Here is an 18,488-nt window from a genome sequence, read left to right as displayed (position 1 = left end):
ACCCTTGTGACCTTAGACCAATTACATTAATACGATATTTTACATATTGATCTATTATTAATATCATGTTGGGCAGACAAGACATGACATCATTTGCTTTCTGTTAACTTCCTCATTTTTACATTTATCTTGCCATTTAGTATTCGCCACTTATTCCTTGCTGTTTTGTCAAGATAAACGTGGAAACTCAAACAAAGCGGAACGTTCAGAGATTTTCTTTCAGCTTCTACAAATTACCATTGGCTTTGTAATGAGGGAGTTCGTTCGAAAGTTTGAATGGTTAAGCCTACATTAAACGTTCTGGGACCAGCCCTATGAAGTCTCACAAAGCTCTAGAATCGAACAGCCTTTGGCACCTGCTTTTTGCATTATTCATCGAGCTCCCCTTCCCCGTCAGTTCTCCTAAACCAACTGCAAACCACCAATTGGAGTGTGCTGGAGACCCCCGGGGAGGTTTGCCAGAAGTTCGATTGAAACTTCACGGGAGAGGTCACAGGCACTCGGTGCACTTTCAGTTCAGTTTGAGGCGCCCGGAGGCCACCAGCAGCAATGAAAGCCCAGCCAACAGGTTTCGCCGTGACTTTGTGCGTTTTGCAGTGTTTGGTCTTTCTGCTGCCGGGCGTCTGCGAAGCTCGGTCGAAGGCATCACGTGGAGTGGTGGTTCCTTTTGTTTTCGATCCCAAAGCGAAGTGCGATCCCCCGTGTCAACATGGGGGGCTATGTATCAGGAATAACACTTGCTTCTGTTCCAAAGGATACGAGGGTGACCTGTGTCAGTACGGTAAGTACATTTACACAGTGTTCTGCTCGAGAATTACAGGGAAACCACCGGTCAAATTCCCATCCGTTTCAATGTGGTTCAAAACTTACCTCAGGTATTCCTTTTTGAACGTAGAATCGTCAATATAGGAAGATACTGTAACAAAATGTGTGTCTTACTTTTCGTTTTAATACTTGAGATCATATTATACTTGAAAGTTAAATTAGATCAAATAATACTTTGCCAAACAAAACGTTTCGATTCAGTATTAATGTGATTCAAAATTAAAATTTAAGTTAAAATACATTGGTATGATTGGCACAACCGATTTCCCTGTTTATCTGGTACAGTTTGCTGTGTTGGGCCAGGCAATTTGATTTTGAGTAAAAGCCAACGAAGGGACGCACAGAGTCGATAATAAACAAAGTGAGTCGGAGGAAATTGCTCAAGACACCTTTCCCATGACCGAGAAGTTCTTCATTGTAGAACTGAAGCCTGTGTTTGGTATTATATCTTAAACGTAATGTTTCATGTATCTAAAGCACAACATTTCTCCCGGCTAGTGATTTTGTTTTTAAGTGTCACATTCTGATCACTTGTGCTTTGAGCGAATCATTTACTGTCCACTTCATTCGTTGTGATTCCAGTGACTTGTTATCCGAAGTGTAAGAACGGCGGAGAGTGTCTCCGTCCTGGGAAATGCCGCTGTCCCCCTGGCGTTGGAGGGCGATACTGTCACAAAGGTAACATGCAAACCTGGAAAGTAAATCAACTCATTGTCACAACGTGAAACTGCAAACCGATTACTTTTGTAAACCAATTCTTAATTTGTTTGCAGGAGACACCTCTCTGTCCGCTTTATAAATAACCTTGGTTGTTTGCAAAGATTATTCGTGGGGAGCACTTTTGTGTAAATCAGGACGTCCCTTAGGAATGTGTTTGCTGCTGTTTTATCTGCCCAGGACCTCCCGGCTGTGAAATTCCAAGTAAAAAAAAACAGCAGGCTCCAGGATTATCCAACGGATTTTTATCCGGAGGAACAGAGTTAACATTTCAGATCCGTACCCTTTCATCACAAATGGAGATGAAACTGGTTTTAAACAAATACATGGGGGAAGGAGGAGCTGGGAGAAAAAAGGAAAGAATTGGAAAACAGGCTTGATTAAATGACAATAGCCATGATAATGCAAAGCAAAAGAGACGGTAATGGACAAGGGGGGAGAAAAAAACGACCTAGAGAAGGCATTAGTGGGAAAAACAGAACTATCCTGTGTTGCCACATGAAAAAATCTGAAAAATGGAACCAGAGAATTTGAAGTTGTTGAACATTAAGTAGTGGTTGGAAGATGAGATGGTGTTCATTGAGGTTAGATTGAGTTTCAGTGGAACAGCATGTAAATGGGGCAGAGCATTAAAGTGTCAAGCGACCAATAGCTCAGGGATGCAGACTGAAAGGAAATATCACCCAATGTGCGTTTGGTCTCCCATGGAGGAGGCATCATTGCAAACAATATAGTGATGGAATGAAAAGGAATATACGTCATCTGTGTTTCATCTGAAAGGAATGCTGGTGTTCTAGATGGTGGAGAAAGAGGAGTCAAGATGGTGCATCTGCTTCACTTATATGAGAAGCTGCTGAGGGAAGGAAGAGGGCTGCTCAGCGTAATTAGGAAAGGGAATGGAGGAAACAGCTCATTCAGAATGCTGAATGAAGAGGGGAAAGCAAGATGGCAGCATTATGTTGGAAGTGATGGAATTGATGGAGATGATCATTTAGACTGGTGAGTGGATGTTGAGGATCAGGAAAACCCCAACAGAAAGGCAATTCCTGGCCTTGCTAAGAAGACTGTTCCTGGCCTTGGCAAAATGGCTGCTGAATGCTGGAAGTTTGTGGTCCTTGTTTCTCACACTCAACCCCAGGTTCTCCCACATGCCAGCCCCTTCAGCCACATAGATGTTCTGTGCTGGTGACATCCTCACTATTGGCATTGACTTAACTAACTGTTCGTTGCTTACTCATGAACCTGTTTTGTGGTTCTGTTTGCCGAGCTGAGAATTTGTGTTGCAGACGTTTCATCCCCTGTCTAGGTGACATCCTCAGCGCTTGGGAGCCTCCTGTGAAGTGCTTCTGTGATGTTTCCTCCGGCATTTATAGTGGTCTGAATCTGCCGCTTCCGGTTGTCAGTTCCAGCTGACTGGGACAACACTATTATTATAGGACAAGCCAAACAGAGAACAGCCAGGGAATTCCTAGAGGCATGGCACTCATCCACAGATTCAATCAATAAGCACATCGACCTGGACCCAATATACCAACCACTGCAACGGACAGGTGGAACTGACAACTGGCAGCAGCAGATTCAAACCACTATAAATGCCGGAGGAATCATCACAAAAGCGCTTCATGGAGGCTCCCAAACACTTAGGATGTCACCTAGACAGGGGACAAAATGTCTGCAACACAAATTCCCAGCTCGACGAACAGAACCACAACAATGAGCACCCGAGCTACAAATCTTCTCACAAACTTTGTACTCATGAACCTATTCACAAGCTTGAGAGAGAACCAGCCTATAAGAGGTGCAGCTCCTCACCATTTCTTTCCACTCAACTCTGATGGGTGATCTTGCACCATATTGGCCATTCCCATCTGTCAGAGAAATCATCCAATTGAACAGAGACCACACAAGCACAGATGTGAAATTGACAAACTGCTTATTAAAGGCAATATGGCTAGAAGTGAAATTGACTAGGCTGACATAGAACTGACAGTGTGTACAGGTACGCCAAACATTTTCTTCCTCAAGCAGTGAGCACAGGCAGTTTTATAGGGGGACAGTAATGTGTGAATTACAGTACAATGAAGAGTAAAACATAATCAGTGGGAGGACAATCAGCCATCCGGTAGCATCAACCAGTCTGTGATTGAGTTAGGAGATTCTGATTCTTTGTGAGAGTAGGTGCTAATATTTCTCATTCTGGCATCAATGGGTTTCCATTATGGTTAGTCCACAAGCAAGGTACCTTGGTGCCTTTCAGTCAGAGGATCCTTTGCGGAGTTCCACTATGTATGATGAGTGAGGCTGCCCTTTGGGCTTCGGGAGCAGTTGTGCTTACTGAGGGCTAAAAGGTCTGTTGTCAGGCTGTCTCGGGAAATGTATTGCCCAGTCTGGAAGTGGCTTGAGTCATATCTCCTTTTTTTCCTGCCCAGTGTCTTAGTTAGCCTGTTTGGTCAAGGCTTAGGCACTCTGGGTAGTTTCTGTTGTGGCTTAGGCAGACATGGTTCCTTATGTGGATTAGTGATACTGGAAGAGCACAGCAGTTCAGGCAGCATCCCAGTAGCTTCGAAATCGACGTTTCGGGCAAAAGCCCTTCATCAGGAATAAAGGCAGTGAGCCTGAAGTGTGGAGAGATAAGTTTATGTTCTTTGTGGCCATGCTGTGGGTGGGCAGGGAAGCGGATTTTCTCCCACACCATGAATGATGTTCCCAGAGTGATTTGGGAGACTTTTGGTGATGGATTTTCCAACCATACCTGTGGCTTTTGAGTGTTGTCCTCAATCAGCTTCAGCACCACTTTTCCTTAATACAGTACTTTCTCACACCAGTGTAAATGATCCATTATTCAACATGTCAAATATTTCCTTTAGGTGAAAATGCAATTTAATTAAAACTTGCTTAATACAATCTTGTACAACATACCATATTTACTGTTTACAATGTAGACTCCTCTACATTGGAGACACTGAATGCAAATTGGTTGACCGTTGCGAATGGAAGTGCCCGCCACAAATGTGACCCTGAACATTCGGTTGGCTAGTATTTAAACTCCTCTTCCCTCACTCGGACCTCAGCTGTGCTCTGCCTCGTACACTGTTGCAATGATGTTCATCAGAATCTAAATGCTCTGTTCCTCGTCTTTCTAAGGTTACTTAACAGTCACCTGGATTCAACATTGATGTCAAACCAACACCTGTTTCATTGGATTGTATTCGTTAATGATGATTTTGTTATTCTTATTTACACCTTCCCTTGAGTGATTTCTTGTTTCTTTACTTGTCCCATGGATTTCCATCATGATCCCCTTTGTTTTTAATTAAACTGCCTTCCACTGCATCATAGATCTTCCCCTTGTGATTTTCCTCCTCCCCCATATTACTATCTTTGTAACAGGTTCTATGCAAGTACATAGAGTCATAGAGATGTATAGCATAGAAACAAACCCTTCGGTCCAACCCGTCCATGCCGACCAGATATCCCAACCCAATCTAGTCCCACCTGCCAGCACCTGGCCCATATCCCTCCAAACCCTTCCTATTCATATACCCATCCAAATGCTTCTCAAATGTTGCAATTGTACCAGCCTCCACCACATCCTCTGGCAGCTCATTCCATACATGTACCACACTCTGCATGAAAAAGTTGCCCCTTAGGTCTCTTTTATATCTTTCCCCTCTCATCCTAAACCTATGCCCTCTAGTTCTGGACTCCTCAACGCCAGGGAAAAGACTTTGTCTATTTATCCTATCCATGCCCCTCATAATTTTGTAATCCTCTATAAGGTCACCCCTCAGCTTCTGACGCTCCAGGGAAAACAGCCCCAGCCTGTTCAGCCTCTCCCTGCTCAGATCCTCCAACCCTGGCAACATTCCTGTAAATCTTTTCTGAACCCTTTCAAGTTTCACAACATCTTTCCGATAGGAAGGAGACCAGAATTGCACGCAATATTCCAACCGTGGCCTAACCAATGTCCCGTACAGCCGTAACATGACCTCCCAACTCCTGTACTCAATAGTCTGACCAATAAAGGAAAGCATACCAAACGCCTTCTTCACTATCCTATCTACCTGTGACTCCACTTTCAAGGAGCTATGAACCTGCACTCCAAGGTCTCTCTATTCAGCAACACTCCCTGGGACCTTACCATTAAGTGTATAAGTCCTGCTAAGATTTGCTTTCCCAAAATGCAGCACCTCGCATTTATCTGAATTAAACTCCATCTGTTATTTCTCAGCCCATTGGCTCATCTGGTCAAGATCCTGTTGTAATCTGAGGTAACCCTCTTTGCTGACATCTTTTAACTATTGCCAGTTCTGGTGAGAGAACTGAAACTGTGATCTAGATTTTGTTCTCTGCAGCAAGGATGCTCATTGTGGATCTTGAGCCAAAGTACAAACCTGCCTGTACTGAAACCTGAGAGTTGGAGAGGGACGTTTGTCACTGAGGTCCAGTTATGTTGTGTAGTGTGAGTGAAAATCACAGGCAGTAGAGTGTATGACTTCCTGCTCAATAATACAGCATTAAAACAACTGTCTTTGTCTTGCCAAGTCAGATTTCTTTGATATAAACCATTTTATATAACTAAAAAGTAAACATTTTAAAACATGATGGTTTTGATCAGAATCTTTTTTTTAAATGAATTTTGAACAAGTTACGTAAATTGCTACTGTTGGACTGAGGAAATCATGTCAAATGTAAATCTTCCAGGTTTGGAACCTGGAATTTTTGCAGCCTGAAGGAGCAGGGATACTGCCAGCTCCCTCGAGCAGAAACAGAGAAACTTGTGCACATGTTGCAGGAGGGCTGGTTTCCTGTGTTTGATGGATGCAGATGATATAGCGTCAGCACTTGAAGCTGCAAGAGAATATGATGAGAAAAAGACAGATCATTATGCATTGCCCTCATGAATCTCACCAAGGCTGTGAGCAGAGCTCCTCTGTTTAAGCTTCTGGGAAAAAATGCCTATTCAAGCTGCTCAATGTGATCGCCACTGTCCCTGACCTCATGATGGGTAAGGTCAGCTATGAGAACACAATGGCTAAAAACCATTTGAGATCCATAGTGGGGTCAAATGAAACTATGCTCTGGCAATGATATTCTTTGGCATATTCTTCTCTTTGTATGTGACCTGACAGCTGAGAGGTTGTCCCTCCATTCAAGAACTGATGCAAATCTGCTTAGCCTTACTTGTCTGAGATCCAAGGCAAAAGTATACCAAGTCTTCATGAAAAATTATTTCATGCCAATAATGTTGCAATAAGTCAGTGTTGAGGAAGACCTGCAGTGTGAATTAAACAGACCCTCTTACACTTGTGAGGAGTTTGGTTTGAACATCAGAAGCAGATTTATAAATATTTCAAAATATGTTATTTATGTAAATTTGGCCTTTGAACAAGATTTAGCTGATGCTTTTAAAATGCCATTTACATTAAATCAATGAATGCCTGATAACAATTTTTTACTATAAAGCATCTTTGATAGCCCTAATTGCTTTGCAGTAACATCCACACAAGAAAGTATGAAACAGAGTCACATAAAGAGATATTAGGACAGAAGACCAAAAGTCTATTTGAAGAGATATGTTTTAAGGTGTGTAAGAAAGGTGGTGAACTGTAGACAATGATATTCCAGAAGTTAGAGTCTAGGTAACTGAAAGTCTGATCATCAATGATGGAGCATTTAAAATTGGGCAGGCTTATCAGGGCAGAATTGGAGGTTTGCTTATATTTCAGAGGGTTGTTGGATTGAAAGAGGGTATAGAGATAGTGGAGGCCAGGAACATGGAAGGATTTGAAAACAAGGATGAGAATTTTAAAATCAGGAATTTGCTTGACTGGGAACCATTGTAGGTCAGTGAACACAGGCAGACAGGACGACCTGTGATTTAAAAGATGGGCAGCAGAACTATAGGTGACTTCATGTTTATGGAAGGTAGAAGTCAGGGAAAGTCAGGGTCAGAGAAAGTAGAGATAGAGCAACTTCATCAGACAGCGAATTTCTTCAGAGGCTTAAATAGACCACCTTTGTTCACAGTCTTGAAGGCTTGAATTCATGAAGGCAATATATAGCGTTCTATTTTGTTCATGATATTCTCTTGCAGCTTCCATGGACAGAGCTCCAAGTGTTGACGTTATATCACCTGCATTCACCAAACATAGGAAACTAGCCCTCTGCAACATAATACACAAGCTTCTTTGTTTCAGCTGGAAGGAGCCAGCAGAACTCTTGGATATTCAGGATGAAAAGATTGTGACCCCATACAAGAACAGCGATTGCAACAACCATCAAAGCATCTCCTTCCTGAGCACTGTGAGGGCATTATGAGTCTAGAAGTAAAGGAATTACTGAGAGCTTCAGCAGCAGATGAGCCAAGACATGGGTCAAATCGGAAAATGTTGAGAACGAGAAATAAGGGAATATAAGGTCAAAATCTTATGGAACGTGATACCAAATTTGCAAACAGACAAGGATAATCTCAGAATGTAGTCAGAATGTAATGTTTGCGAAGGAATAGAGTTAAACAATTATGTCACATTGAATCAGTGAAAACATCTGAAAAATCTTGCTAAATACGTAAAAAGTCCGATTAATGTTCTTATTAAAAATACCAACATTAATCCATTTGATCAGGTGAATAATTGCCTAAGACACAGGCATCCTCATTAAATATTTTCAAAATGAGAGGAGTGTCCCGTACTGCTGAAAATATACAACTTAATAATTTTCCAATTGTGTACGGCATTGTTAATGGACTGTGTTGAAGCATAGAGTGCAGAGAGTTTGTTTTAGGAATCTTGAGTTAGGCATATGGATAACGTGGTGAAAGTGAGAACTGCAGATGCTGGAGATCAGAGTCAAGATTAGTGTAGTGTTGGAAAAGCACAGCAGGTCAGGCAGCATCCGAGGAGCAGGAAAATTGATGTTTCAGGCAAAAGCCCTTCATCAGGTGAAGGGTTGATTAGCTCATCCGGTTGATTAGCTTCAAGCCATTAGGAAGCTTTATGCTTATGGGGTGGAGTGTTGTGGCAAAGAGAATGGAGAGGAATATTGGTATAATGACACAGTCTTGCTTGACCCCAGTTTGTACTTTTATTGAATCAGTGGTAATTCTGTTAATGGAGACCATTTCTTGTGTGTCTGATGAATTTCTGTAGGTAGCTAAATTTGAGGAGAATCCTTCATAATTCCTGCTGGTTTTCAGAGGTGAAGGCCTTTGTGCAATCAAAGAAGTCTATATAAAGATGTTGCTGCTACTCTCTGAACTTTTCTTGGACGTGTTTTGCTGTAAAGGCCATGTCCACTGAGACTGTTGATGGGCTTCTTTAGCCAGTGAAAGGAGATTTATCAGAGGAGCATAAAATCCAGCTCCATTTATGCAATGGATCTCTAATTTCTTAATTATTGTTGCAATTTGGGCAACTTCCACAACACCACATTTACTGCACATTCCTAGTTGCCCTGGCAAAGTGATGGGAGCTTTCTTTCTTGGCTTCTGCAATCCTCGCAGTTATGAGCTCCCACGATATTGCTGCTCTTGTCTTTGCCTGTGCAAGTGGTTTCTGGGCTATGAAGTGCTGTTTGAATAAGATTCCTGTATCCAGTAGTACAGCACTTACAGCAGCTGTTTATACAGATAACGGAACAGGTAGATATTGAGCTCAGAATGGTCAAGTAACTGAATTGCTCCATTCTGAATGATGTTCTAATGTCTGAATATTTTAACTTTAGTTCTTAAATATTTTATCAGGACCACAGCACATTTATCAAATTATTTTTGCAATTCATCTTTGGATTTTTGTGCTTGATTATCAACAAAGCTTACTTAATTCTGTAAGATTAAATAAAACAAAATAAAGGCATTCAAAATGCATTTAAATATGTGTGATAGTAGAGAGATACATCATTAACTTTTGTTTGCACATACCTCTGGTGTACTTATTCAGTTTAACATAATACAATATATAAATATAATACAACCATAATATAAATAAATGAAAATATGTTTCTTCACATTAGAAACGTATTTGTTTTTGTTTTACTAATTACTTTCTAATGAAGGAATTAAGTTAGTTAATGGATTGAGCTTCAATCATATTGTCAATAATAAGAAAAGCTAACAAAACATTAGAGAACTGCAGATGTATGAAAGTAGGCTAACACTGTAGAAGCTGTACTATCAGCAAAATAAAACCCACTTTGGGTGAAGTACTGATGATGCTTGTAAAGAATGTGGTAAACTGCAGATAAATTGTGAGGGAAGTGTGTGATGCTGCAATGATCTATAAGCTTGAAGGTGTTTTATTACCTACAGTAAGCTTTACACTTCTCAATGATAAGGCTGACTTTCGTCACAATACTAGGTAACATCATCATCAGAATCTCCAGTGAAGTGCTGGTGGTTTGTCCTGCCTCTCTATTTATAGATCTTGGTTTTTTTAAGGTGGGTGATGTCACTTTTGGTTCTTTTTTCAAGGGGAAGTAGATAGGATCTAAATTGATGTGTTCATTGATGGAGTTCTGGTTAGAATGCCATGCCTCTAAGAATTCTCATGCGTGCCTTTGTTTTGCCTGTCCGAGGATGTGTGTGCTGTCCCAGTCAAAGTGGTATCCTTCTTTGTCTGTATGTATAGAAACTAGTGATAGTGGGTCATATGTTTTGGTGGCCAATTGGTGTTCAGGTATCCTGGTGGTAAGTTTCCTGCTAGTTTGTTCAATGTAGTGTTTTTTTTACAATTCTTGCATGGTATTTTGTAAATGACATTAGTTTTGCTGGTAGTATCTAATGGATCCTTTAGGTTCATTAGTCGCTGTTTAAGTGTCTTGGTAGGTTTGTGGGCTACCATGATGGCAAGGAGTGCGAGTAGTCTGAAAGTCATTTCTGATATGTCTTTGATGTAAGGTAATGTGGCTATAGTTTTTGGTTTCGTTGTGTCTGGTTCTTTGGGTTTGCTTCTGAGGAATCGATGGATTATGTTTATTGGGTACCCGTTTTTCTTAAAAACATTCTATAGATATTTTTCTTCTGCTTTTTGTAGTTATTGGGTGCTGCAGTGTGATGTAGCTCATTGAAATAATGACTTTATGCAGCTCCGTTTATGGGTGTTGGGATGATTAACGTCATTTACAAGGTACCATGCAAGAACTGTAAAAAAAATACTACATCAGACAAACCAGCAGGAAACTTGCCACCAGGATACATGAACATGAACTGGCCACCAAAATACATGATCCAGTATCACTAGTTTCTATACGTACAGACAAAGGAGGACACCACTTTGACTGGGACAACACACACATCCCAGGACAGGTGAAACAAAGACACACACGGGAATTCTTAGAGGCATGGCATTCTAACCAGAATTCCATTAATAAACACATCAATTTAGATCCTATCTACATCCCCTTGAAAAAAGAACCAGAAATGACATCACCCACCTTAAGAAACCAAGACCTATAAATAGAGAGGTGGGACCGACCACCAGTGCTTCACTGAAGACTCTCACTGATGATTTGCTAATTACTGGTTTAGAGAAATTATTTCTGAAATAATCTAAAGGACAATTATGCTCTGTAGCATCAACATTATAGACATTACATCAAATAATATGGGACCAAATTTAAATATTTTAGAAATGCAGAAGAGCAGAACAGAAGATTAAATGTGCAGTTCTACACTTATTTGAATATTACATCTATTTGATATATTGGATAAGTGGAAATAAATAATGTCCAGTGTTTTATGAATCTATAATGAAGAATATTGAAATAAAATTAAAGATGAAGTTTATGTTAGAAAGCAGGAAGCTCTTCTGGTAAAGAAGTTTGTAAGGCTGCGGAATGTAATTGAATGCCCCAAATAATTCTGTTGCATTTTGTGGTATATAATGGGTTTGTGCCCCACCTTTCTGTCATTCCAAGTATCTAAATGCTGGCTGTCTGGATAAGAAAAAAATGAAACTGAACTGTGTAACTGTATATGGTCATTTCTTCGAGAAGGGACATCTTATAGTATAGCCAAATCATTTTGAAGTACAATTGCACATTTAGATTTGAAAAGAAGTTGCCCACCAATTGCTGCAAATGTAAACTGCATTGCAGCAAGCACAATGGAACAAAGTTAATGGGAGGTGGTGGAAAACAACAAAAAAAATGTTGGTGATACTCAGTTCATGGGATATCTTCTTCTCATGAAAATTTGACAACCGTTTTGTGCATTCATAATGGTATGCATTGCTCAGATTCATTTTTGCACATTCTGGTCCATAATAACAGATAGGTAGGTATCAGGAAAGAAGAGGGAACACATAAATATTGAAATGGAGGGGTAGATGGGATTATATTAGAAACATGAACATTCATGTGAAGTTTTAAATTAAAACCAGCAAATTTGTTAACATTTATTTTACATTAATGTTACCTCTATTTAGCTACTTGTGAAGGTGGTTGTCTCAATGGTGGAGAGTGCATCTCTGTTAACAGTGCTGTGAAGTGCCTATGTTCCTCTGGCTGGAAGGGATCAAGATGTCAGGAAGGTAAAGGAAATCTTACATTTGTAGTTTTATTTTGGAAAAATGAAAAGGTAAATTAAAATTCTTGCATTGGTCATCTGGTGAATGGGTACGTTTTCCCTGAAAATGTCAATGGCCACACATTACTGAATCTTGGAATCCTGACAATGTTTATCTGTTGTCTCTCCTCCTATCCCCTCCCTACCCACCCAACAGCAATCTGTCCCCAGGGATGTCGGAATGGGGGAAGCTGTTTGGCACCAGGTATCTGTAATTGCTTAGATGGATGGGTTGGTGGAGCCTGCCATTTAGGTAAGACTAAACCTACATTTAAGGCATACTATGATATATTGTTTTACACACTGCTGTGTAAAACCAGGCATAATGAATTGTCCAGAATTGTTCGAATGCTGATTTATTTTTCTTTTGTCAAAACCATTTTAAGAGGGTAAAGTAGTTGTTGATATATTTGTGTTTATTTTGTGTGATTGAAGAAGGGCAATCATTTGGGCAGGAACTTCCACTATGTTGTGTTGGTTTTTCTGTGAAATTCGCTTGAAATTGGTCAAATCAAGTTAAAAAAAAATCGCAATTATTTGTGGTGGATTAAAAGGAGACATATTAGAAGTCAGTCCCAACTGCAAAACTGGCCATTATCCTCGATTGAAGTTTGAGGATGATACAAAAATATTTGGCAAGCTAAGTGGCAAGGATGATTCAAAGAGTTTTCAGAGAGATACAGACTGATTACATGAGTGGGCATAAACTTGGCAGGTAGAATATCATAGAGTCATAGAGATGTACAGCATGGAAACAGACCCATCAGTCCAACCTGTCCACGCCGACCAGATATCCCAACCCAATCTAGTCCCACCTGCCAGCACCCGGCCCATATCCCTCCAAACCCTTCCTATTCATTTACCCATCCAAGTGCCTCTTAAATGTTGCAATTGTACCAGCCTCCACCACATCCTCTGGCAGCTCATTCCTAACACGTATTACCCTCTGTGTGAAAAAGTTGCCCCTTAGGTCTCTTTTATATGTTTCCCCTCTCACCCTAAACCTATGCCTTCTAGTTCTGGACTCCCCGATCCCAGGGAAAAGATTTTGTCTATTTATCCATGCCCCTCATAATTTTGTAAACCTCTATAAAGGTCTACCCCTCAGCCTCCAACGCTCCAGGGAAAATAGCCCCAGCTTGTCCAGCATCTCCCTATAGCTCAGATCCTCCAACCCTGGCAACATCCTTGTAAATCTTTTCTGAACCCTTTCAGGTTTCACAACATCTTTCCAATAGGAAGGAGACCAGAATTTTGCACGCAATATCATGTTGGGAAATGTGAGGTTATACGCTTTGGCAGGAAGAGTAGAGGAGCTAAATATTCTTTAAATGGTGAAAGACTGTAGAATGCTATGGAGCAGGGAAAACTGGGAGTCCTTGTCATGAACCACAAAATCTAGCATTTAAATTCAGTGGGGAATAGGGGAGGCAAATGGAGTATTGGCTTTTATTTCAAAGGCGAAGAATGAGTGATCTTATTTAAACGAACAAGATTTTTAGAGGATTTGACAGGGTAGATACAAAAAAAAGTTGTTTCTCTTTCTAGGAGATTGGAGGGCATAACCTCACAATAAGGGGATACATACTTATAACAGAGATAAGGAGGAATTTCTTCTCTTCGAGGGTAGTGAATCTATGGAATACTTTACTGCAGGCGGCTGTCAAGGCTGAATTATGAAGTAGGTCCCAAGGCTGCAATAGACTTTAAGTCAGTAAGGGATTCAAGGGTCATCAGGAAAAGGCAGAATAGTACAGTTGAGAATGATCAGATGAGCCACAATTTCATTGAATGGTGGAGCAGACTCAATGAGCTAAATGGCTTCCTCTGCTCCTACATTTTATCGTCTTACTATGCATTGATTGCCATAGTGAGTTCCAACTACTTGCATCCATTTTCTGGCCTTTGAAAAAGGGCTCACTAAAAAATAACCCTCTCTTTTGGTGGTATAACACAATGAGTCAGCTTGTAGAAACCTTTAAATATTAGACAATGAATTTCCTTAAAAATTGAATATGCCTATTTAACTAGTAAACATTTCTACACAGATTTTTAAAACTAGTTTTGTTTATTTTAATATCAGGTTAAATGTATTACACTGGACAGTTTGGTGAAAGGTTATTTTTTATAATGAGCTTATTTTAATTTGTATTGCAACGTGTGCAGATGGGTGTTACATTACTCTTCAATAAATTATGAAACCAAGTGAATCTGTTCTTGTTGAATCAGTCAATTTTTCTTTTCCTTAATGGTTAAGTGTTTAAAAATGTTTTTTTTAAATCATTTTGAGTTATTTTGATTTTTGTTTATCAGTTAGATTTCATAATATATTGTGTCTGGATCTTATTGCATCAAACAAAAAAAAACACTGTACAAAAAAATAAGAATTTCCATCTTTGAGGCGTACAACTCAAGTTGGGAAATCGTTTAGCATGGTACATCCATCTGCCTTAGGAGAAAAAGCACCCTGAGGCAGGATTTTTGTCCTAGGATGACTGTGAACTGGAGTGGAACCCTCTGCTCCAGAAGGAGTTCCAGAGGTAGTCCCAGGATATGCTGAATGCAGAGGTTGGTTGTTTAAAGTGCTTGCATTGGTATTGTGGGACTTCATCCGAATTATACTATAATCAAGTCCTCGTCTTTCATTTCCCATACACATCCCTTGCTCTATTCACATTGCCTTATGTCCACCAACATGACCCTTCACACCTTCCATGTGAGGCTGTGCATCTCCACCTGAGCCTTATTGTGTATTCTTGGACAAGAAACGAGATAGCAATTTGAGTACAAAAGCAGCTGTGCCTCAGCAGAAGCATTGATTGATTGGACAATTTTGCTCAGAAGTTAAAGAGCTTTCAAGTGCCTACAATTCTACATTGTCTTTTGGTTTAATCTCCATTAACCTGAAGTAAAATCAATGTGTAGGCTGTTTCAACACATTGTCATGTCCATCTGTTCAATACAGAGTGTTCAGCAAATGAAAAGGCATTGGGTTAGCATAGCTTGCTATAGAGGTTATGAAGGGTCATTGGGGTGGATGGACAACATGGCGTGGCATAGAGAATATAAAGGGACATGGAGGCTTGGTCAGAATTGCATATGAGGGTACAAGGACCCACAGTGGGCAATATCACTCGGTTTAGGGGATTGGGTAAGACTTTTCAAACTTATCCTTCAAGTTGTACCTCAGCCAGACTTTCATTATACTACCTCTGAGGTGGCATGAATGAGTAGTCCTTTAAATGTTGGGCTGCTTCCATCAAAATGGCAGAGAACTAGGACATGTCTATCCCCACAATGGAACCAAGGAAGATGGAAGTGCATGATGTGGGCCCCTGACCCTATCCAGCCTGCACCTTTAAGCAGTGCTTGTGAAAACACAAAATCCTGGAAATAGGTTAGAGACTTCTTCACATTGCAGGCAATGCTGTGATAACACCTTCAACTCAGAATATTTTTTCATAACTAACTGTCAAGCGTGAAGAGTCACCTTTGCTTGTTTCACTTAAAAACTATATTGCAACACAATCAACGCACAGTATGTTCTAGTAAATAAACTGACATGTTGAAGACCATAACTTCGAAAGAAACAGGAGCGTGGCTTTATCATCCAGTAAGATCACGGTTGAACTTTCTTATCAACTCTGGTTTCACACTGTATCCAAATGCCCTTGCATTTGTTCCATGCCCAAAAAATACTTTGTTCTCGATCTTGAACATACTCAACGAGTGAGTATCCACAGCTCTCTGATTTAGAGAATTCCAAAAACACACAAGAAATTTCTCCTATCTCAGCCTAAATGGTCATAATTATGTGGAAGCTTTTCGGAAAAGCTAACTTCTTTATGTATGGGATTTGGCAGGACATGGAGAACCCAGAAATATGTGCAATGTGTGATTTTCTCTGTTCCAATGCTGGACATGTATAAATACAAAACGTGATTCTGGATTAAAAACACTGATCTTCTGTTTGTTTGCAGCGGTTTGTGACAACCCTTGCGTACATGGAGGGAAATGCATTGCGCCTAATTTGTGTCAGTGTCGTGGATCCTACACTGGTCCTCAATGCACACAGAAAATAAAGTAAATGAACAGCATGTTCATCAAGTGGAGACCTCTGTCACTGTTTCCTTTGGCCAAACCATCCATTAGATTACTTCTCAGTAATGACTGAATAATGGAGTTAATAATTGACAAATAGGTGGAAAAATAACATGGTTCATTACCTTTAATATTCTTTACTTGCTGCTAAATTGGCAGCACTTTTTAATATCTCTATGTGTAGCGTCTACTTGGGTTTTTAAACACAGTGGTTATATTTGGTGTAGTGCTATTTCTGTTATAAAACATAATGGAGTGTTGGCTGTTTTAGCACAATCATTGATCAACCATAATTATTCGAGGATATTTAACATTGTTCTAAAAGCGCTGTACAATTGTCTGACTGACATTCCAAGTGCAAGTACAATAAAGTATGATTTTGAGGCTTCATTATTTTTTAAAATTCTAAATAGACAGCTGACAAGGATGTCAAAGCTTTACATCTTGCATTATTGGGACAAACATAAGTATTTTCTTTAAGGGAGCACCATTAATACTGCATGAGAAATGTGTGCTCAGTGGTTGGCAATACAACTCTGAATGGTTGAATCATTGTCTTTAAAGATTTACCAGGGAACTGCTGTTTCAAATGCTTTTGTTAATTCAAGAAAAGTCTCAATGACTAGACATTATCTTTTTGCTTGCAGAGGATAGATCCCTACATATAAATGTATGTAGCTTCTGGCAAACATAAGTTGATCATATTACAAGGCTGACTCATAAAGACTGTACATAACCAAGTTCAGTTAAACACACATGGGATTGTTCAGCAATTGCTGTTCAATCATGAATGCAACAGTACTCCTGTATGTTGCACTTCATGGAGGGTGGCAATGCCACAAATATACTCTAGGTAGGACATTTCAATTTCCATTACCAAAAGTAATGTAGTATCACTAATGACAAAGCTAGTCAAGTTCTAAAGGACATTGCTATTGGACTGGAGCAGGTGGTAGAGGAGCTAACAAGAGGGAGAAACTTAATTTCATTCTCACCAAGCTACCTGCCATGTCAAACCATGTTTGCAAAAATATATCTGGTTCACTAGTGTCCTTCAGAGAAGAAACTCTGGTGTCCTTACCTGGTCTGACCTAAATGTGACTCCAGACCCACTGCACTGTGGTTAATGTTGAACTGCCTTCTGGGCAATTAGGAGGAGGCAATAAATACTGGCCTAATCAATGACACCCACATCCCATGAACAAATTTTAAAATGATTTTAATTGGTGAAACTGTCCATGACATTATTGTTAGGATTACGACTGCATAGTCCTCATACAGATGAAGACCAACCTTCATGTTGAGGATACCCTCTACTGTATTGTGCACCACTTTCTCTCTGCTAAATGAATGGATTTCAAATAGAGCCAACAACTTTAATATGGTATCCATGAGAGAACGTTGACCATCATCATCAGCAAGATTCTATTCAATAACAATCTGTAAGCACATGGTCTGGTGTAGCCCAAAATCTACCAATACCTTCAAGGTGGGATCATCACGAGATCAATGAGGAGTGCGGGAGATGTTACCAGGTGCTGCACCAAGCATACCTAAAAGTGAGGAGTCAATATGTGGAGCAGCATCTTATAGACAGCTAAGCAATCCTACAATCTGATCAAATTAAAGGACTGCAGCTCTGTCAAATCCAGTCAAGAATGTAAATGGACAATTAAACAACTAACTGCATGAGGAGCGTCCACAAATTACCCCTATTCCTTTACATTGGGGTTGTCCTTCACATCAGTATGAAATACTTGAAGTATTTGCCACCACTGACAGCCAGAAATGCCATCTGGATGATCCACCTGCCCACTCCTAAGGTCCCAGCACAACTGATGCCAATCTTTAGCTAATTTGATTCATCCACTTCATATCAGGAACAACTGTGGCCACTTAAGGACTAATGGTCTTGACAGTGTCTTGGCAATAATACTGATGACTTGTGCTTCAAAACTGGCTGTGTTTTGAGCTAAGTTGCTTCATTACAGCTGCAACACTGGCATCCACCTGATAATGTGACAAATTGTCTCAGTATATCATGTTGATAACAAGGAGGACAAATCCAATCTGGCCAATTACCACCAACTAATCTACTTTCAATCATCAACAAAACGAAGGAAAGTATTGTCAAGAGTGTAACATTTGCTTTCTGATGCTCAGTTTGGGTTTCACTCAGGGACAGGAAGAGAAATCATGAGTAAGTGCTTGTCTTATTTCCAGGCCCTTTATCCCTCTATACACAAACAGACACACACACACTTGAACCCTCTTCCTATTT

General features: G+C 40.1%; 1 protein-coding gene across 1 annotated transcript; it reads left to right on the top strand.

Annotated features, from left to right (window-relative positions):
* Positions 1-336: 336 nt before the first annotated feature.
* seraf (Schwann cell-specific EGF-like repeat autocrine factor) lies at positions 337-16,597 on the top strand. The gene is made up of 5 exons (XM_072575401.1): positions 337-781; positions 1,408-1,503; positions 11,967-12,071; positions 12,264-12,359; positions 16,087-16,597. Exons 1-5 carry the CDS (start codon positions 550-552, stop codon positions 16,191-16,193), a joined length of 636 nt encoding a protein of 211 aa, XP_072431502.1. The 5' UTR covers positions 337-549; the 3' UTR covers positions 16,194-16,597.
* The last annotated feature ends 1,891 nt before the right edge of the window (positions 16,598-18,488 follow it).

This window comes from Chiloscyllium punctatum, chromosome 8, assembly GCF_047496795.1.
Source record: "Chiloscyllium punctatum isolate Juve2018m chromosome 8, sChiPun1.3, whole genome shotgun sequence".
NCBI classification, from domain to species: Eukaryota; Metazoa; Chordata; class Chondrichthyes; order Orectolobiformes; family Hemiscylliidae; genus Chiloscyllium; species Chiloscyllium punctatum.
Note: the sequence above shows the minus strand (reverse complement) of the source record. Positions and strands in the feature narration are given on the sequence as shown.

Bases quoted from the DNA above. Each gene is read 5' to 3' on its own strand.
- seraf (XM_072575401.1), top strand. From the start codon at position 550: ATGAAAGCCCAGCCAACAGGTTTCGCCGTGACTTTGTGCGTTTTGCAG. The intron at 782-1,407 runs GTAAGTACATTT...TTGTGATTCCAG, and splicing joins GGGTGACCTGTGTCAGTACG to TGACTTGTTATCCGAAGTGT. The intron at 12,072-12,263 runs GTAAAGGAAATC...CCCACCCAACAG, and splicing joins GGGATCAAGATGTCAGGAAG to CAATCTGTCCCCAGGGATGT.